The sequence below is a fragment of the Pleurodeles waltl genome, chromosome 9, assembly GCF_031143425.1.
Source record: "Pleurodeles waltl isolate 20211129_DDA chromosome 9, aPleWal1.hap1.20221129, whole genome shotgun sequence".
NCBI classification, from domain to species: Eukaryota; Metazoa; Chordata; class Amphibia; order Caudata; family Salamandridae; genus Pleurodeles; species Pleurodeles waltl.
The window spans coordinates 326412876-326435156 of record NC_090448.1 but is presented as its reverse complement, the minus strand read 5'-3'; the positions used below and the strand labels follow the sequence as shown (position 1 = coordinate 326435156).

The 22281-nt window shown below is 45.7% G+C and overlaps 1 protein-coding gene across 4 annotated transcripts in view; it reads left to right on the top strand.

Moving 5' to 3' along the window:
* Positions 1-22281, top strand: part of UBA7 (ubiquitin like modifier activating enzyme 7) — a 912980-nt gene that overhangs the window by 451101 nt on the left and 439598 nt on the right. For all 4 annotated transcript variants that reach the window (XM_069206847.1, XM_069206846.1, XM_069206844.1 and 1 more), the window contains one exon: positions 8761-8853. In XM_069206847.1, the coding sequence (XP_069062948.1) occupies positions 8761-8853 (93 nt within the window). The remainder of the gene's footprint in view (positions 1-8760; positions 8854-22281) is intronic.

The following is a 22281-nucleotide window of genomic DNA, read 5'->3' as shown; positions in this document are numbered from 1 at the left end:
TTAATATTTAAAATGTACAATTTGATGTGGTAATCACTATTTTTGTACTTTACATACAAAGTATGTAAAGTTTATATTTGTGTCCTTGAACTTTTCAGCAATGCTCTGTCATATAACCCATGGGGAATACTTATTTGTCATTGACGCTTTGATGGAGCTTAGTACTGCTGTCAGTGAGTGGGGCTTGCAGGGGTTCCATGTAGTGGTTCAAGATGAAGGGGAATAGATGGGAGCCTTGAGTTGTCTGTAGCAGACAGTTATTTCTGGGAACTCGGGGCTACTTTCAGGAATAATTAGTGGCTTTGGTGAGCTAGGGGTGAGCCATTGCAGAAAACTATCAGAGAAGTCTATTCTTGATTTTAGTGTGAGAAGTGGTGCTTTTGTGTTGACTGTATTGAAGGCTTCAGAAAGTGTAAGAGGATCAGGGTACATGGATCATGCTTGTCTGTGATTAGGAGAGCATTGTTGACTACCAGAAAGGTAGGAGTCTCCTTGTTGTAGCCTATTCTGAAACCAATTGCAGCTTGACTCCAATCCACATCTAGGGCAGAGTGACAGATACACTTAGTACATACTTTCCAGACAGCCACAGCACCGGAGGGGCTGGGTGTGATAGGAGAAGCATCTGCATACTGATAGTCTTCCTGGTCTGGGAGAGGTCATTCACACCTTGCATGTCAATAGACACTGTCCTGCCCTCACACAAAGGACTGATTTACCCCCTACTGATGTCTGGGGCCTGGGCCGGGTTGAAAGGAATTGTGTTACAACTGAAATGGTTCCTTTGAAGTCACCCCCTGAACAAAGATATTTTAGAGTATAAGTACAGGGGCTCTGACTCCATGTTTGGAAAACACTTTGGGAACTCGGACTGAACTTCTGTCAGAAGGACTGCTGAACTGCACAAAGGACCCTTCTGTTGTTGCCCTGCTGCCTTCTATGTGCTGGGTGAAGGACTCACTGGGTTGCTTTTCTGTTTGTTGTCCTGTTGCCATCTGATCCCTGACTCTGTTCTACTGAAGTACTGTGGGTTGCCAGGAGAAGATTGCCAGTGGAATCACTTGTTTTGTTGTGCTGGTCTTTGTTTGCTGCTTCTTGTGTTGTGTCCACCCTCCCCCCAAGTGTTCCACCAGGAGCCCAGTGGTGTGTGCTGGTTGTGCTCCTAGCCTCTGCAAGCACAGCGCCTGGGGAGTGCTTAATTTTCTTATCTTTCCCTAGTCGTTTACCCAGGCCATATGGAGCACGTCACATGGGGCCAATCTGAAGAGCAGGCCCTTTTATAAGATGAGTACTCCCCTGGACCTAGCAACATAGGGTGTGGGATGTGCCTCATCTGGCCCTCAGCACATGAAAGCACTTGTTCGACTATCCCCAAGCGCTAGCAGCTTACCCCATCATGGCTTGCGCTGTGCGTGCAGAGCTGCATTCTGACTGCCGGAAGTTGGACCTCCAGCTTCAACCAGTGAGAAGGTAGCATGGCAGAGCAAAGGAGAGGAATCACTGCTGCTGTACTTCATGTCCGCGGGCGGCTGTGTCCTGGCATTTTCCCCTTGGCGGGGCACACATCGATATCCTGCTGCAGGGGTCACCTTTTTTTAAGTGAAGTAGTGGTCCGACAGATCTTGGATGATCCCAGACAAGCTGCAACATCAGCATTGTGCCGGGAGCTATGTCTGCCAGCAGCTGTGCAGCGCATTATAACAGCCAGCCGCCTTCCCTGGTTTCACGGGCGCAGGGACCCAGCAAGGTCTTCACGCAGAATTTGGCTGGGTTACTGTGAAAAGCTGCCTTGATCAGCAGCTGCACCATGCGCTCGCAGGCAGCTACTGTGCTCATCGTCAGGCGGGGGACCCACCGAGGTCTCTCCATCAGTTTTCACAGCGTGTGCCTTCCACCCCACTTTGGGTCCCACCTGGGGCACTTGTACTTAGTGACATCTTGGGGTGAGTCCTTGAGCGAGGCCCTCCTTAGAAACCTGTCCCATTTAGAGGCCAGGAGGTTACCTTATAGAAAGTAATAGGCATGCAGGTGCTGCTATGCACTATGTTTATAGTTTAATAGGAGTGCAGGTGCACTGCCCCCTATGTGTTTATGCAGGTAGATGGTAATTCATGCATTTGTGATGATTAATGATGTTTCATATGCCTGGTCACTAAAACCAGGTTGCATTACACACACTAATGTAGTGACCGATGTACCTTTTAGTGTTTTCTCATAGCCTCATGAATTTTCATACCCTGAGCATTTATTGATTCTAGGATACAGATCGTGTTGGTTCACGGTACTGAGCTCCATTGCAGTGATTGCCTCTGATGTATAATATTTATGCTTTGTCGTTTTGATCTGTGATACATATGCCAATATAGAAATATAGAAACATATTTTTACATATAATTCTGTGTGGAGTTTCTTTTGTTGTGCACTTCATTGTGTCACTAGTGCATGTTACGCAAATGCTTGTCTCTGTGGATAAGCCTGACTGCTCTGTGCCAAGCTACCAGAGGATGAGCACATGTTATATTTGGTATGCAACTTACTTGCCCTGACAAGAGTGGTGGGTTCTGCCTGGCTTAGGTGCATACCCTAGCCAACCAGAAACCCTATTTCTAACAGTCAATATTATCAATCTTGTTATAGTAGCATTTAAATACAATTAGCAGGCCAGGGAGGGTACTGGTTCTGTGTTTGAGTCACTTGAAAATTGCTTTGCCTCTATTGGTCACTTTGTTGATTAAATATTGTAAAAGATTGTTCTGGCTGTGGTAATAAGGTATCTGCATGTGGTGCACATTGTTTTGAATTGGCTACGGGCATCAGGAGCTGTGGTCTTTCTTCATGTCTTTACTCTCGGTGAATAGAGCACTTGTTCATGAGAGCTCTCAAGGATACAGAGGTGCTGAAGGTTTGGGTAGCGAGGATCTTGGTTTAACAGTGCATTGAAGTCCACGTGTTTGGAGAGCCTGATAAGTTCTTATAGAGATTCCAGAGGAAATGTCTAAAAGTAGCAGTAACCTAGTCTATCTCTTTTTCTCCTTTGCATTCGTGTGGCTTGAGGGATGGAAAATGGGATGGTGAGCTGGTTGGTTCAGTCCACGGACATTGGATTTTGCATTGGTTTGGGGCCATTAAAATGAGGTACGGGTGTTGTATTTGTGGTGGGTACACCTTACTAGAGGCAAAAGCAAAGAGGTTTTTATTTTCTTCCTTGAAAACACTGTTGTGTCTGGCAGGATGTTTATGTCAGACTTAATGTGGTTATTTCGGATGCTGGATAAGGGATCTAACAGGTAATAAGCTTTAGTGGCTTGAGTACTACTGCTTTGCGAAGGGTTAGGGACAGGTAGACTTATGTGTGACTGTGAGTCTGCTGATCCTCTTATGTGTGTGGTTGGTGCATTGGCTGGTCTGCCCTTGGGAGATGCTAATGGCTAGCGCGGATGTGTGGTGGAGTGTATGAGTCATGTTCCTACGATGATGAGTTCATCCAGATTGTGATACCTGCGATGTGAGGTACGAAGGGAGCAGCAGGAGGGTAATCAAGAGGATGATGGTGTGTGACGGTGTCTGTGGGTGAGTGACATGTGGATGCGGTTATGGGTGTTTGCTATGAAAGTATGAAGTACGTACATCTGTAGTCTGGGTTTGCCTTGTTTGTGAATCACATGGTGTGGGTGGGTTACCTGAGCGTACATTTCTAGCCCTTGGCCTTTCCTGGACGTAAAAGGTAAAAACAGGTAACACTGTTGTCTGTGGACTCAAGTGCAGTGGACTGTCCAAAGAGAACTGCTAAAGAGCAATGTAGAAATGAGTGGTGATTGGCTGCGGTGGTGAGCTGAGCCAGAGGTCATATTACCTATTTGACCGTTCAGACTGCTTGGGTTGTGGAGGGCCTTTTCGAGTGATGATGGGCTGTATTACAATGGCTGGCGAGAGCGGAAAGGTCCAGGTGGCCAATGATTGGTTCTAGTTTTGTATAACCTCAGGCCGTGGTTGTCCATTGCTGTGGCTGTTAGGGCGTTTCAAAGCTGCTGTTTGTTTTATTTCAATGGGTGATAAGGGCGGGAATGTGTAGGCAGGTGGTGATGTGCGCACGCAGATGTCGTATGAGCCAGTTCATCGTGCTGGGTGATGAGGTGACATGGGGGCTTTCAGAGCATTGATTGGCTCCTTTTGAAATCTGGTGAGGGCAGGAAAGACGAGGAAGGGAGCCATTGCCTGTGGTACTGGTTATGGTTGACATTAGCATGATCTAATCTGTTGCAGTGGCTGCTGAGACAATTTGGGATCACGGAGTATCCCTTTTTGAATAGGTTGTGATGGTGACCAGTGATTGAAACTTTTGCATCAGTTAAATTGCACTTTATTGGGTTATCCAACAATAAATACATTTATTAATCAGAACCAAAGGCTGTTGAATTAAACCTTATAAAAATCCAATGCCAATGGCGGAAAAAGCTATCTAACAAAGTTAAGGATGACATTTATACTATAGAAGTAAATCGAGGTATCAATATAGGAAGATATAAAAACAGATATTGTTATTCAAAATATAGACATCACACATTAAACTCAATATGCCAAGGGCAAACCCGCAAAATTGAAGGTAACAGTGTATAAATCGCATATAATATGTTGAAATGTCCAATCTGAAGTGAGCTTTAAAACCCTAACAAATCGCAAAGAAAAGGAGGTATATAATGCTTGTCTCCCCCTCCTTTGCGATTTGCTATGCAATATATCAGTGGTTTTGACCACATTTGGTTGCAAACCATTGGTCTGTTACCACTCCTGCAAGGGGGTAGGAAGGCAATCCCGGAGTGGTGGCCATCCCTGTAAATGTGTCGGAGGGCATTAGGGTGCTTTGGGGGCAGTAGTGAACTCACAGGGAACTACTCATACCTCCCAATGCCAATCATTGAATGCCAACTTTTCTTTTTTGAAAGCAGCCATGTTCCTTTAAGGAATAGCACTGCTTTCAAATAGAAACATCATCATTCAGAGAATGCAAATGCAAGGACGTTGGTCTGCTGTCCCTCAGAGATCTTTCTTTCTGCATTCTCTGGGAGTTTCAGAAGGACTCATGCCTAAGAATATTAACACAAGTCCCTGTGACTGGTCATTCTGCCCTGTGGCTGATTAGTAAGTCAGTCACCAATGCAAGGTGAAGGGGGGTTCGCATCGCAAAAGAGTTAATGTACAAAATATACTGACATCACCGCAGCCCCATCTTAGTACATAATGGCCCTAATTCCTCCAAACATCTTTTCAAAGTACTAAAGCGACTAGATAATCCTAGTTTTAATTGTGTCAGTGCTAATCGGTAGTGTCATGATTAACAGCTATTTTGTAGGGACAATCGAGAAATCTTGTCAACTGGCCAATAATCAACTCTGATGCCATCTCTAAGGAAACCTCAACAGCTCCTCACATTTAGTCAAGTCTGGCACTTCAATTTCTATCCGCCATTTCAGTTTGAAAAAGACACGCCAAAGCTTTTGTCTCAGTAGGGCAGCAACAGCCCTGTTGGGCGCCTCCTCTGTGGGATACGAATGTTCCCTGGTCTCCATGGGTAATCCCAAAGCAGCCCTTTATTATCCGCCATGTTATCCTAGTTTTTTAATTATGAGGCACAACCTTTACATCAGCTGGTATTAAAACTGGGAGTTCTGCGTAACAAATGTGCTAAGGACACGCTGGTGGCTTTTAAACTTTCTACCTTCCAGCCACGATCTGCAGGCTTCCCACTCCATCTTTTCAGAAATGCAAATATATATAGGATTTGGATTAATTTCAATTAAGCTAAAACTGAATTTCTCCCTTGGGTTCCTCAAATAACAAAAAAATGTCTACAATAGCACATGCTCTTTCTCACTAAATTGTAAGATATGCCTTGGAGTAAAACATTACGTTGGACCCTGGATTTTGTTTGCATCTTAGCCGTTCTCTCTTTAAAAAAAAAAAGGAAATTATTATTGCTTGTACCTGTCCCTACTGCGCAACCAGCTTGTGGCGGTGATAGTGTATTGCTAAACCCTTGTAAGCAAGTGCTACTTGCACTTTAATCGAAGCAGGAGCAAAGTGTTCCAGTGTGCTCTAGTAGGCAGAACAACACAGTAACTCGTGCATTATTCTGCCACACCACAGGAGTCTGAATGATGCACATACAGGATGAGAGGAATACTCCTGTGAGCGCAGCGAAAGCTTACTCTTTATTTATTTTAAAGAATTAGGAACAGTAAGTATCGCAGACAGCTGCGCCGGGAAGTCAGACCTGAAAAAGGTATTGAGTAGGCCCCAGATCTTTCACTGCACATATATTTAAAACTAGGAACTCCTTATCGAAATGTTTTTATAGATTAACACACGTCTGCAATTGTAGAAAAATGATCAAAATTTCATATTTTTCTAATCATTTTATCGTTTCTGTAATAATGGTTGCTTGGTTGTTTTGCATACCATAATTTGTTTGATAATGAAAGGGGACATTGTAGCACCAATAAGAAGGAAGTAGGGAAGAAACAGCAGAACGGGAATAAGGGCTAGATAACAAAAATCAAAAACTTTAATGCCACAACAAATAAAAAAGATAAGGGCAGTAAAAGAGACCTAAATGGTATTGACTGAGCATAAGCGTCATAGAAACAGAAAGGGTAGATGGATAGAGATACTTATCACTAGTATGCACTGTTTTTCAAAATGAACCCTTTCTTATTACTTATAACCAGCATTCTTTATACGAAAAGACAGAATCCCACTACACATCCGAGCTCATAAACTTGTAATGAAGCCTTATGCCATAACAAACAGTCCAGCCTACACCAAGTACTTTACAACAAGCATTTAATGCCAGTAATATGAATCATAATCTCTGATAAAAACAGTCAGCCACCCTACTCATGTTATAACATAGACATACTGTGATTACTTGCTATGGTTTCAGTGTCACTGGAGGCTGACGTTATAATGTCAATAGCATAACATGACCCTTAATATGTACAATCATTCCACGTTACCTATGTTTGAACAAATACACTGTGAAAACTTATTATGGTTTCAAGGTTACATGAGGTTGAGATTTTAGTGCCAAAGGCAGGACATAACCTCTCCCAACTCTAAACGGGTACCAATTCTCATGTTATAACAAACATACTCTAATAACCTACTATGGTTTCGGTGTCACATGAGGTTCAGATTATAATGCCAGTAACAGACCATGACCTCAGATAACTAGAAACAGATCCCTGCACTCATGTTATAACAAACGCACTGCGGTCACCTAGGATGGCTTCTGTAACACACGCGGCTCAGGTTATGTCTGAAGACAATATTTCACAGAATGGCACAGAGAGGAGGAAATGCTTCCAAGAATTATTCTTTTTACTTCCTTTACCGCTTTTTTCTGCTTGACGAATACTCACTCCTTCATGGTCTGATATGGACCTCTCAGCCAGGTCGCTGCTCCTGCGTCCACCCTCGGAGAATGACACTCACTCAATTCCTTCCTTCTGCATTGTAGGTATTGGCCTTTCTTTTCCCGGTGTGCAGATTTACAGGGGTTGGACGGCGAAGTTGCTTGTTCTCTCCTGCGAGAAGATGGAGAAGGTGTGATTAGGCAAACAAATTGCAAAAGGAAAACAGACATCCCTGAGACTAAGAAACGTAGACATGGGATGTGCGGGAAAGGATTATATCTAGGTTAAGTTTGACCATGTGTATGATGAAGTTTAACCAAAAGCCAAACAACCTATAATTCTAATATTTATGTAGTATTCCCCACACTTTCGCCATTAGACTGGCCTTTTTATACCTCGTCCGTTTCATGGATTTGGTGCCTGTGGGGCTTCTATGTTCCATTTCATTCACATTCCCTGTCCTCATTTATCATTCAAATTGCCACAGTAGTCGTCCTAGCTCCCTGCTTCCTCCAGTGGTAACCGTTCATCTTCCCACCAATCCACCATCATTCCCAAATGTCAGACATTTCTATCCTGCATCCTTCTCCTACCTGATTTCCACGCAGGCTACCTCAAGGCATCCAGTTTGCGTTCAACATGTTGAGCACCCCACTCAGGACTTTGTCAACACTGCTGTGTCTGAACCACTTTATTACCATGAACAACATGGATGCGGTATCATGGTCCTAAAAGTACACCCCTTCCCACAGCTGTACATGAATGACACCAAGACATGACCCTTGACAGTAAGAACAGTGGCTGGAGACCAAAGCCTAACATGAGACTACTCTCAAGTCAATGACTGACAGTCATTGTAAGGTGTGAATTGTGTGGCACTAAATGAGCCTCCTCTCCTGTGCTACAAAAGTGGTGTGGCAACGAATGCAGTGTATGAAGTGGGGATGAGTGAGAGTCCATTGAAAGATATGAGGTGAGTGACCTGTCAATGAATGAGATTTCACTGAAGTCTAAGAGGCCACTGACAGGAAACGAATAGAGCTCTATTAACTTGATAAGGTCAAAGATGTTCTCAATGGATGATGACCAATCAAAGTTCATTAAATCCTCAATTTAAGCAAAAGTTAAACTCCATGAGAATTCGCTGAATAAAATCGCTAATTGTGAATCCCTCACAGTGCATGAGGGGTGGTGAGGAAATTAGTCAGACTGTGAGGGTCTTCTTGTTGTATGGACCCTGACCATAATGTAGTTTCATAGTTCTTGTTTTCCTGTTTTATGGGACGTTTTTATTCAAATTTACAGATTTTGCTTCTCTAATTGTAAATTAATGATTGTTCGCCCACAGGATGATGATAGCAACTTTCACATGGACTTCATTGTTGCAGCCTCTAACCTCCGAGCTGAGAATTACAGCATACCACAGGCCGATAGGCACAAGGTAAAAGGGCTTTGGGCAGAAGGTGCTGGGTGGGAGCCAGGTATTTGATATGTATTCACAAGTCTGACCCCATATGTTCGCCAGTTCTTTTATTTAGTTCAGTTGCTGAGTTTTTTTCCTGTTTCCTCTATACTACAATGAACTTGTGCGTGAGCTTTTTCCAGAGCTGCCACATACTTGTGACTCAGTGAACCACTCTGGGTTCCCATGATAGGGATAAGAGTTTGAATCCATAGCCAGCATCGCTGAAGACGAAAGATGCAGCGGTCTCTAAAGCATTTTGCTGGTGAACAAGCACACAGACGCTAACAAACTGGTGACTTTGATTAGTCAGGATTGGTATTGGTGGAGACCCTCAATTATAGTGCAGAGTTGCGCTAGGCTACATAACCTGCCTCTCCTACCAGGGTGGGAAACATGAAATATCTCATGTGAAGTGGCTGCATCAGGTGCACTATTAACATATAGATATGGTTGGAATTGCCTTTCCTGAGGACAGAGTACATTGGTCATGCTTTTGGTAAAAGGTGTGGTGTGGATACTGTCCTTAAGTGTTTGTATAAGCATATGAGAATGTTGAATGTTTGCCTGAGACGATATTCTGGTATGATCTAGCAGTATGTGATAGCTGGATGGTCATGGAAAATTTGCTCCCTAGATTTACACTATTTATAGGTATTAGCGTTTATGGCAGAGTTATTATGGTACACTGTAAGGAAATGCCTCCTTGGCATGGTTACCCCCTGACTTTTTGCCTTTGCTGATGCTATGTTTTGAATTGAAAGTGTGCTGAGGCCTGCTAACCAGGCCCCAACACCAGTGTTCTTTCCCTAACCTGTACTTTTGATTCCACAATTGGCACACCCTGGCATCCAGATAAGTCCCTTGTAACTGGTACCTCTGGTACCAAGGGCCCTGATGCCAGAGAAGGTCTCTAAGGGCTGCAGCATGTATTATGCCACCCTGGAGACCCCTCACTCAGCACAGACACACTGCTTACCAGCTTGTGTGTGCTAGTGAGAACAAAATGAGTAAGTCGACATGGCACTCCCCTCAGGGTGCCATGCCAGCCTCTCACTGCCTATGCAGTATAGGTAAGACACCCCTCTAGCAGGCCTTACAGCCCTAAGGCAGGGTGCACTATACCATAGGTGAGGGTACCAGTGCATGAGCACTGTGCCCCTACAGTGTCTAAACAAAACCTTAGACATTGTAAGTGCAGGGTAGCCATAAGAGTATATGGTCTGGGAGTCTGTTTTACACGAACTCCACAGCACCATAATGGCTACACTGAAAACTGGGAAGTTTGGTATCAAACTTCTCAGCACAATAAATGCACACTGATGCCAGTGTACATTTTATTGTAAAATACACCACAGAGGGCACCTTAGAGGTGACCCCTGAAACTTAACCGACTATCTGTGTAGGCTGACTGGTTCCAGCAGCCTGCCACACTAGAGACATGTTACTGGCCCCATGGGGAGAGTGCCTTTGTCACTCTGAGGCCAGTAACAAAGCCTGCACTGGGTGGAGATGCTAACACCTCCCCCAGGCAGGAGCTGTAACACCTGGCGGTGAGCCTCAAAGGCTCACCCCTTTGTCACAACACAGCAGGGCACTCCAGCTTAGTGGAGTTGCCCGCCCCCTCCGGCCACGGCCCCCACTTTTGGCGGCAAGGCTGGAGGGAACAAAGAAAGCAACAAGGAGGAGTCACTGACCAGTCAGGACAGCCCCTCAGGTGTCCTGAGCTGAAGTGACTCTAACTTTTAGAAATCCTCCATCTTGCAGATGGAGGATTCCCCCAATAGGATTAGGGATGTGACCCCCTCCCCTTGGGAGGAGGCACAAAGAGGGTGTACTCACCCTCAGGGCTAGTAGCCATTGGCTACTAACCCCCCAGACCTAAACACGCCCTTAAATTTAGTATTTAAGGGCTCTCCCTGAACCTAGAAATTAGATTCCTGCAACTACAAGAAGAAGGACTGCTGAGCTGACAAACCCCTGCAGAGGAAGAACAGAAGACACCAACTGCCTTGGCCCCAGACTTACCGGCCTGTCTCCTGCCTTCCAAAGAAACCTGCTCCAGCGACGCTTTCCAAGGGACCAGCGACCTCTGAATCCTCTGAGGACTGCCCTGCTTCGAAAAAGACAAGAAACTCCCGAGGACAGCGGCACTGCTCCAAAAGAACTGCAACTTTGTTACAAGGAGCAGATTTAAAGACCCCTGCAACTCCCCGCAAGAAGCGTGAGACTTGCAACACTGCACCCGGCGACCCCGACTCGACTGGTGGAGAAAAACCAACTCAGGGAGGACCCTCCGGCGACTCTACGACTGTGAGTAACCAAAGTTGTCCCCCCTGACCCCCCACAGCGACGCCTGCAGAGGGAATCCCCAGGCTCCCCCTGACCGCGACTGTCTGAACTCCATTTCCCGACGGCTGGAAAAGACCCTGCACCCGCAGCCCCCAGCCCCTAAAGAAACGGAACTTCTGTGCAGGAGTGACCCCCAGGAGGCCCTCTCCCTTGCCCAGGTGGTGGCTACCCCGAGGAGCCCCCCCCTTGCCTGCCTGCATCGCTGAAGAGACCCCTTGGTCTCCATTGAAACCTGAAGGAAACCCGACGCGTGTTTGCACACTGCACCCGGCCGCCCCCGCGCTGCTGAGGGTGTACTTTCTGTGCTACTTTGTGTCCCCCCCGGTGCCCTACAAAACCCCCCTGGTCTGCCCTCCGCAGACGCGGGTACTTACCTGCTGGCAGACTGGAACCGGGGCACCCCCTTCTCTCCATTATAGCCTATGTGCTTTGGGCACCTCTTTGACCTTTGCACCTGAACGGCCCTGAGCTGCTGGTGTGATAACTTTGGGGTTGCTCTGAACCCCCAACGGTGGGCTACCTTGGACCAAAAACTGAAACCTGTAAGTGACTTACTTACCTGTGAAAATTAACAATAACTTACCTCCCCTAGGAACTGTGAAAATTGCACTGTGTCCACTTTTAAAACAGCTTATTGTGTTTTATGTAAAAAGTATACATGCTAAAGTAATGATTCAAAGTTCCTAGAGTACTTACCTGCAATACCTTTCAAATGAGATATTACATGTAAAATTTGAACCTGTGGTTCTTAAAATTAACTAAGAAAATATATTTTTTTATAACATAACCTATTGGCTGGGTTTGTCTCTGAGTGTGTGTACCTCATTTATTGTCTATGTGTATGTACAACAAATGCTTAACACTACTCCTTGGATAAGCCTACTGCTCGACCACACTACCACAAAATAGAGCATTAGTATTATCTCTTTTTACCACTATTTTACCTCTAAGGGGAACCCTTGGACTCTGTGCATGCTATTCCTTACTTTGAAATAGCACATACAGAGACAACTTCCTACATTGGTGGATCAGCGGTGGGATACAAGACTTTGCATTTGCTGGACTACTCAGCCAATACCTGATCACACGACAAATTCCAAAATTGTCATTAGAAATTGATTTTTGCAATTTGAAAAGTTTTCTAAATTCTTTAAAGTCCTGCTAGGGCCTTGTGTTAGTCCCTGTTAGCATTTCTTTTAGAGTTTAAAAGTTTGTAAAAGTTTGAATTAGATTCTAGAACTAGTTTTAGATTCTTAAAAGCATTCCAACTTTTAGGAGAATAATGTCTAGTACAGAGATGAATGTGGTGGAACTCGACACCACACCTTACCTCCATCTCCAGATGAAAGAGCTAAGGTCACTCTGTAACATAAGAAAAATAACAATGGGCTCCAGACCTACCAAAGTACAGCTCCAGGAGCTGTTGGCAGAGTATGATAGAGCCAACTCCTCTGTGGATAACACAGAGGAGGATGATAGTGAACTGGAGGAAGAATCCCCTCCACCAGTCCTATCTAGGGAGAACAGGGCTTCTCAAGCCCTGACTCCAAAAATAATAGTCAGAGATGCTGGCTCCCTCACAGGAGGGTCCAGCCTCTCTGAAATCACTGAGGATAACTCCAGTGAAGAGGACATCCAGTTAGCCCGGATGGCCAAAAGATTGGCTTTGGAAAAACAGATCCTAGCCATAGAAAGGGAAAGACAAGAGATGGGCCTAGGACCCATCAATGGTGGCAGCAACATAACTAGGGTCAGAGATTCTCCTGACATGTTGAAAATCCCCAAAGGGATTGTAACTAAATATGAAGATGGTGATGACATCACCAAATGGTTCACAGCTTTTGAGAGGGCTTGTGAAACCAGAAAAGTGAACAAATCTCACTGGGGTGCTCTCCTTTGGGAAATGTTCACAGGAAAGTGTAGGGATAGACTCCTCACACTCTCTAAAAAAGATGCAGAATCTTATGACCTCATGAAGGGTACCCTGATTGAGGGCTTTGGATTCTCCACTGAGGAGTATAGGATTAGATTCAGGGGGGCTCAAAAATCCTCGAGCCAGACCTGGGTTGACTTTGTAGACTACTCAGTAAAAACAGTAGATGGTTGGATTCAAGGCAATGGTGTAAATGATTATGATGGGCTGTACAATTTATTTGTGAAAGAACACCTATTAAGTAATTGTTTCAATGATAAACTGCATCAGCATCTGGTGGACCTAGGACCAATTTCTCCCCAAGAATTGGGAAAGAAGGCGGACCATTGGGTCAAGACTAGGGTGTCCAAAACTTCCACAGGGGGTGACCAAAAGAAAGGGGTCACAAAACCTCCCCAGGGGAAAGGTGGTGAGACAGCCAAAAACAAAAATAGTAAAGAGTCTTCTACAGGCCCCCAAAAACCTGCACAGGAGGGTGGGCCCAGAGCCTCTTAACAAAACAATTCTGGGTACAAGGGTAAAAACTTTCATCCCAAAAAGGCCTGGTGTCGTAACTGTAGTCAGTCTGGACACCAAACTGGAGACAAGGCCTGTCCCAAGAAAGATACCACTTCTAACTCCACTCCAGCTAAAACTGGAATGGCCAGTCTCCAAGTGGGATCAACAGTGTGCCCAGAGCAAATCAGGTGTCACACTGAAGCTACATTAGTCTCTGAGGGTGGGGTGGATTTAGCCACACTGGCTGCCTGGCCCCCTAACATGCAAAAATACAGGCAGCAGCTCTTAATTAATGGGACAAGTGTAGAGGGCCTGAGGGATACAGGTGCCAGTGTCACCATGGTGACAGAGAAACTGGTTTCCCCTGGCCAATACCTGGCTGGACAAACTTATCCAGTCACCAACGCTGACAATCAGACTAAAGTACATCCCATGGCTATGGTAACTTTAGAGTGGGGAGGGGTCAATGCCCTGAAACAGGTGGTGGTCTCCTCAAATATCCCAGTAGACTGTTTGCTTGGAAATGACCTGGAGTCCTCAGCATGGGCTGAGGTAGAACTGAAAACCCATGCAGCCATGCTGGGTATCCCTGAACTGGTGTGTGTCAAGACTAGGGCACAGTGCAAGGCACAGGGTGAAAAAGTAGAGCTGGAGTCTGGAAAAATGGCCCAGCCTACCAAGAGAAAAGGAAAGTCAGCTGGGAAACCAGCTGCAACACAACACCAAAAAGAGAACCTCTCTTCTCAGGAAGAAGTTCTGCCCTCTGAGGGAACTGAGCCTATGGAGCTGGAACCTTATCAGGGTGAGCTCTTGGGCCCAGGGGGACCCTCAAGGGAAGAGTTGTGTAAGGGACAAGAAACCTGTCCCTCTCTTGAAGGCCTTAGGCAGCAAGCTGCTGAAGAGTCCAAAGGCAAGAAAAATGGAACACATAGGGTCTATTGGGAAGATGGACTCCTGTACACTGAGGCAAGAGATCCCAAACCTGGTGCCACTAGGAGAGTGGTAGTGCCTCAGGGTTTCAGAGAGTTTATTCTGACCTTAGCCCATGATATTCCCCTTGCTGGGCATTTGGGACAAACCAAGACGTGGGAGAGGTTATTCAACCACTTCTACCTGGCCCAATATGTCCCAGAAGGTTAAGGAGTTTTGCCTCTCCTGCCCCACCTGTCAAGCCAGTGGTAAGACAGGTGGGCATCCAAAGGCCCCCCTCATTCCACTTCCAGTGGTGGGGGTCCCCTTTGAAAGAGTGGGTGTGAACATAGTTGGTCCACTAGAACCTCCCACAGCCTCAGGAAATATGTACATCCTAGTAGTAGTGGATCATGCTACTAGGTATCCTGAAGCTATTCCCCTTAGGTCGACTACTGCCCCTGCAGTAGCCAAGGCCCTCATTGGTATCTTTACCAGAGTGGGTTTCCCTAAGGAGGTGGTTTCTGACAGAGGTACCAACTTCATGTCAGCTTACCTAAAACACATGTGGAATGAGTGTGGAGTGACTTATAAATTCACTACACCATATCATCCACAAACTAATGGCCTTGTTGAGAGATTCAACAAGACATTAAAGGGCATGATCATGGGGCTCCCAGAAAAACTCAAAAGGAGATGGGATGTCCTCCTGCCATGTCTGCTTTTTGCTTACAGAGAGGTGCCTCAAAAGGGAGTAGGATTCTCACCCTTTGAACTTCTGTTTGGCCACCCTGTAAGGGGACCACTTGCTCTTGTTAAAGAAGGCTGGGAGAGACCTCTTCATGAGCCTAAACAAGACATAGTGGACTATGTACTTGGCCTTCGCTCAAGGATGGCAGAGTACATGGAAAAGGCAAGTAAAAACCTTGAGGCCAGCCAACAACTCCAGAAGTTGTGGTATGACCAAAAGGCTGCACTGGTTGAATTCCAACCAGGGCAGAAAGTCTGGGTTCTGGAGCCTGTGGCCCCCAGGGCACTTCAGAACAAATGGAGTGGCCCTTACCCAGTACTAGAGAGGAAGAGTCAGGTCACCTACCTGGTGGACCTGGGCACAAGCAGGAGCCCCAAGAGGGTGATCCATGTGAACCGCCTTAAGCTCTTCCATGACACGGCTGATATAAATCTGTTAATGGTAACAGATGAGGACCAGGAAGCTGAGAGTGAGCCTCTCCCTGATCTCCTCTCATCAGACCCTAAAGATGGCTCAGTGGATGGGGTGATCTACTCAGACACCCTCTCTAGCCAACAGCAAGCTGACTGTAGGAAGGTCCTACAACAGTTTGCTGAACTCTTTTCCCTAACCCCTGGTCAGACACACCTGTGTACCCATGATGTGGACACAGGAGACAGCATGCCTGTCAAAAACAAAATATTTAGACAGTCTGATCAAGTTAAGGAAAGCATCAAGGTGGAAGTCCACAAGATGCTGGAATTGGGAGTAATAGAGCACTCTGACAGCCCCTGGGCTAGCCCAGTGGTCTTAGTCCCCAAACCTCACACCAAAGATGGAAAGAGAGAGATGAGGTTTTGTGTGGACTACAGAGGTCTCAACTCTGTCACCAAGACAGATGCCCATCCCATTCCTAGAGCTGATGAGCTAATAGACAAATTAGGGGCTGCCAAATTCTTAAGTACCTTTGACTTAACAGCAGGGTACTGGCAAATCAAAATGGCCCCTGGAGCAAAAGAAAAGACGGCATTCTCCACACCTGATGGGCATTATCAGTTCACTGTTATGCCCTTTGGTTTAAAGAATGCCCCTGCCACCTTCCAAAGGTTGGTGAATCAAGTCCTTGCTGGGTTGGAATCCTTTAGTGCAGCTTATCTTGATGATATTGCTGTCTTCAGCTCCACCTGGCAGGATCACCTGGTCCACCTGAAGAAGGTTTTGAAGGCCCTGCAATCTGCAGGCCTCTCTATCAAGGCATCCAAATGCCAGATAGGGCAGGGAACTGTGGTTTACTTGGGACACCTTGTAGGTGGAGGCCAAGTTCAGCCACTCCAGCCTAAGATCCAGACTATTCTGGACTGGGCAGCTCCAAAAACCCAGACTCAAGTCAGGGCATTCCTTGGCTTGACTGGGTACTATAGGAGGTTTGTGAAGGGATATGGATCCATTGTGACAGCCCTCACAGAACTCACCTCCAAAAAAATGCCCAAGAAAGTAAACTGGACTGTAGAATGCCAACAGGCCTTTGACACCCTGAAGCAAGCTATGTGCACAGCACCAGTTCTAAAAGCTCCAGATTACTCCAAGCAATTCATTGTGCAAACAGATGCCTCTGAACATGGGATAGGGGCAGTTTTGTCCCAAACAAATGATGATGGCCTTGACCAGCCTGTTGCTTTCATTAGCAGGAGGTTACTCCCCAGGGAGCAGCGTTGGAGTGCCATTGAGAGGGAGGGCTTTGCTGTGGTTTGGTCCCTGAAGAAGTTGAGACCATACCTCTTTGGTACTCACTTCCTAGTTCAGACTGACCACAGACCTCTCAGATGGCTGATGCAAATGAAAGGTGAAAATCCAAAACTGTTGAGGTGGTCCATCTCCCTACAGGGAATGGACTTTATAGTGGAACACAGACCTGGGACTGCCCATGCCAATGCAGATGGCCTTTCCAGGTTCTTCCACTTAGACAATGAAGACTCTCTTGGGAAAGGTTAGTCTCATCCTCTTTCGTTTGGGGGGGGGGGTTGTGTAAGGAAATGCCTCCTTGGCATGGTTACCCCCTGACTTTTTGCCTTTGCTGATGCTATGTTTTGAATTGAAAGTGTGCTGAGGCCTGCTAACCAGGCCCCAACACCAGTGTTCTTTCCCTAACCTGTACTTTTGATTCCACAATTGGCACACCCTGGCATCCAGATAAGTCCCTTGTAACTGGTACCTCTGGTACCAAGGGCCCTGATGCCAGAGAAGGTCTCTAAGGGCTGCAGCATGTATTATGCCACCCTGGAGACCCCTCACTCAGCACAGACACACTGCTTACCAGCTTGTGTGTGCTAGTGAGAACAAAATGAGTAAGTCGACATGGCACTCCCCTCAGGGTGCCATGCCAGCCTCTCACTGCCTATGCAGTATAGGTAAGACACCCCTCTAGCAGGCCTTACAGCCCTAAGGCAGGGTGCACTATACCATAGGTGAGGGTACCAGTGCATGAGCACTGTGCCCCTACAGTGTCTAAACAAAACCTTAGACATTGTAAGTGCAGGGTAGCCATAAGAGTATATGGTCTGGGAGTCTGTTTTACACGAACTCCACAGCACCATAATGGCTACACTGAAAACTGGGAAGTTTGGTATCAAACTTCTCAGCACAATAAATGCACACTGATGCCAGTGTACATTTTATTGTAAAATACACCACAGAGGGCACCTTAGAGGTGACCCCTGAAACTTAACCGACTATCTGTGTAGGCTGACTGGTTCCAGCAGCCTGCCACACTAGAGACATGTTGCTGGCCCCATGGGGAGAGTGCCTTTGTCACTCTGAGGCCAGTAACAAAGCCTGCACTGGGTGGAGATGCTAACACCTCCCCCAGGCAGGAGCTGTAACACCTGGCGGTGAGCCTCAAAGGCTCACCCCTTTGTCACAGCACAGCAGGGCACTCCAGCTTTGTGGAGTTGCCCGCCCCCTCCGGCCACGGCCCCCACTTTTGGCGGCAAGGCTGGAGGGAACAAAGAAAGCAACAAGGAGGAGTCACTGGCCAGTCAGGACAGCCCCTAAGGTGTCCTGAGCTGAAGTGACTCTAACTTTTAGAAATCCTCCATCTTGCAGATGGAGGATTCCCCCAATAGGATTAGGTGTGTGACCCCCTCCCCTTGGGAGGAGGCACAAAGAGGGTGTACTCACCCTCAGGGCTAGTAGCCATTGGCTACTAACCCCCCAGACCTAAACACGCCCTTAAATTTAGTATTTAAGGGCTCTCCCTGAACCTAGAAATTAGATTCCTGCAACTACAAGAAGAAGGACTGCTGAGCTGACAAACCCCTGCAGAGGAAGAACAGAAGACACCAACTGCCTTGGCCCCAGACTTACCGGCCTGTCTCCTGCCTTCCAAAGAAACCTGCTCCATCGACGCTTTCCAAGCGACCAGCGACCTCTGAATCCTCTGAGGACTGCCCTGCTTCGAAAAAGACAAGAAACTCCCGAGGACAGCGGCACTGCTCCAAAAGAACTGCAACTTTGTTACAAGGAGCAGATTTAAAGACCCCTGCAACTCCCCGCAAGAAGCGTGAGACTTGCAACACTGCACCCGGCGACCCCGACTCGACTGGTGGAGAACAACCAACTCAGGGAGGACCCTCCGGCGACTCTACGACTGTGAGTAACCAAAGTTGTCCCCCCTGAGCCCCCACCGCGACGCCTGCAGAGGGAATCCCCAGGCTCCCCCTGACCGCGACTGTCTGAACTCCATTTCCCGACGGCTGGAAAAGACCCTGCTCCTGCAGCCCCCATCCCCTAAAGAAACGGAACTTCTGTGCAGGAGTGACCCCCAGGAGGCCCTCTCCCTTGCCCAGGTGGTGGCTACCCCGAGGAGCCCCCCCCTTGCCTGCCTGCATCGCTGAAGAGACCCCTTGGTCTCCCATTGAAACCTGAAGGAAACCCGACGTGTGTTTGCACACTGCACCCGGCCGCCCCGCGCTGCTGAAGGTGTACTTTCTGTGCTACTTTGTGTCCCCCCCGGTGCCCTACAAAACCCCCCTGGTCTGCCCTCCGAAGACGCGGGTACTTACCTGCTGGCAGACTGGAACCGGGGCACCCCCTTCTCTCCATTATAGCCTATGTGCTTTGGGCACCTCTTTGACCTTTGCACCTGACCGGCCCTGAGCTGCTGGTGTGATAACTTTGGGGTTGCTCTGAACCCCCAACGGTGGGCTACCTTGGACCAAAAACTGAAACCTGTAAGTGACTTACTTACCTGTGAAAATTAACAATAACTTACCTCCCCTAGGAACTGTGAAAATTGCAGTGTCCACTTTTAAAACAGCTTATTGTGTTTTATGTAAAAAGTATACCTGCTAAAGTAATGATTCAAAGTTCCTAGAGTACTTACCTGCAATACCTTTCAAATTAGATATTACATGTCAAATTTGAACCTGTGGTTCTTAAAATAAACTAAGAAAATATTTTTTTTTTTAACAAAACCTATTGGCTGGATTTGTCTCTGAGTGTGTGTACCTCATTTATTGTCTATGTGTATGTACAACAAATGCTTAACACTACTCCTTGGATAAGCCTACTGCTCGACCACACTACCACAAAATAGAGCATTAGTATTATCTCTTTTTACCACTATTTTACCTCTAAGGGGAACCCTTGGACTCTGTGCATGCTATTCCTTACTTTGAAATAGCACATACAGAGCCAACTTCCTACATACACCAAACATCTTTTGTCACTTTACATATTTTTCATCACTCATAAATGGGTTATTCTAGCTGACTTTGAGTGAGCGCTCAAGTGGTTTGCTCATTTTAGCCCATGGCGTATGCAAACCAATATACACAGCCTAGGTATACTGAGCTGTTGCTGTTGTGCCTGATGCACACATGAGCATTTCACAAAATAAACAATAGTCAGTGCTTTAGGGACCCAGGCCTATTTTAGAATCAACTTTTGTCCACCTTCTGCTTGCTGAGGTAATGTCATTCACAGTTATCAAGCAATGACACAAAATTATCCAGAGGTATGTTTTGCATCTCAATCTGAAATTTGCATTAACTTACAGACCAGACTTTGGATCTGATTAATAATGTGTTTCTGCTCGTTTATTGAGTTTTAGATAATCTCATAACGCTCCTTCAGTGTAGCAGTCGGGGGCTTAGTTTTCAATGTATTTTTGGAAATGCTACAATTCTTCAATAACTTAGTTTCCCGAGTTTGGTAAGATTTGTATTTACTTTGATAGCTTGCAAGTCCACAAGTAAATTGGCAATTATTATGACTGATATAAGGATGTATTTTAGACTGCGTTACTCTAATGACATAACTTTGTACACACCAGCGTAGGGGCCAGTGCTTTACAAGGCATGTGAACACATTACATACATGTTGAAGTTGCCTTTTCAATCTGCCACTACTGAATGGATATTTTTCGAGTATAACAATGGATTTACTATTTTAATTGACCGTTTGGTGCAAATATTCACAAAAATGCTGAGTTCAATGTCTAGAACTGCATTTATTACAGACCACCGATGAACGCACTACTGCAATAAGATGAAAACATTACGTGTTTTGGAAAGATGTGAGTAACCCTTACAATGATAATGAGATTAAGGTATTCTACTGTATTTTACATACATTACTCATGATCACCCTGATGGGCTTTAGATGTGATTTGACTTGCACGTTCCTGAAAAATCACGCATACGTGCAAAGTGCATTACGTTTATTCGTTATGTGCAAGGGGACTGATTAACACTCAATAATATTAAGTAACTAATAAAGGCTATTGATTGAGAAATAAACCTAGAAATGTAATTAATTAGAATGTGTTCCTTAGTAAGACTACTAAATTAGAAGAGAATCACACAAATAAATAAAAATAAACTATATGGAACATCTACAAGCTATTATGTCAGGTCAGCCTGCAAGAAAGTTCAGTGGTGTTATCTGATATAAAGGTCCATGGATTTAGCATATTTGGAATGCCAGTCTGGCCCATACCATCTAAAGTAATTTCACCTTGTGATTTAAAAGTCATCTCTGACTGGGAGTCTAGCACTGTGGGCCTGATTACGACCTTGGCGGGTGGGCTACTCCATCACAAGAGTGACGATATCCCGCCTGCCATTTTACAAGTTCTTTAGGATATAATGGAACTTATAATAGGGCAGACGGGATATCCATCACCTTTGTGACAGACTGTCCCATCCATCAGGCCCTATGTCTTCTCTATCATAAAAGCATTTAAAAGAGGCATTTTTCTCTATATAGTTTAATAAAGAGATTCTGAAAAGCAAGATGCCTGAATGACAACAGCACAGGTTCTTTTCCAGAAGCCAACATTGACTGGCAAATGATCATATGCCTTTATTTCGGCAGGCTGTTTCAAAGTGGTCAATAACACTAGAATTTGACAAGAAGAGTACGACTTAAGAACCGTTTTGTGACCCGCGATTAAGGTAACAGCTTAAAGAAAGGGGAGCCCCAGTTTAATTTGTGGTTCTCAAGGTTATCGCAAAGTCATATAGAGCTTTCTTCCTACTGGAAGTTAACTTTAAGATTGGGAATGGTTTATCTGCTTCGTATTTCAGCACAGATTAGAAGACCATGAGTGCAAAATCAACATTCCACCTCAACTTGTATAATAACCAAACTGTAAATACAGGGGCTCTAACGAATCCTAGAGTTTGCCCCCCTCTACCCACTTTAAATTTCCCTGGTCATTTCTGACGTGGGAAATTGGTCCAGCTGTAGCCTCAGCACTTTAGCTAAATTCAGAGCTTACTGGGGACTGAAAATACTTATTCGGAGGATATGTTCTATCTTGTGATAATGCATTTAAAAGTCAGTCCTGATACAAAATTGTGTAGAAGGATTATTTTCTGTGGAATCGTAACCTTTCACTGTTTTGTTTGGGAGGATTTTGATTTGAAGCTTTATGTATAGGGTGACCAAAACTATGAATGTCAGAGGGTGTTGTGGTGGATTC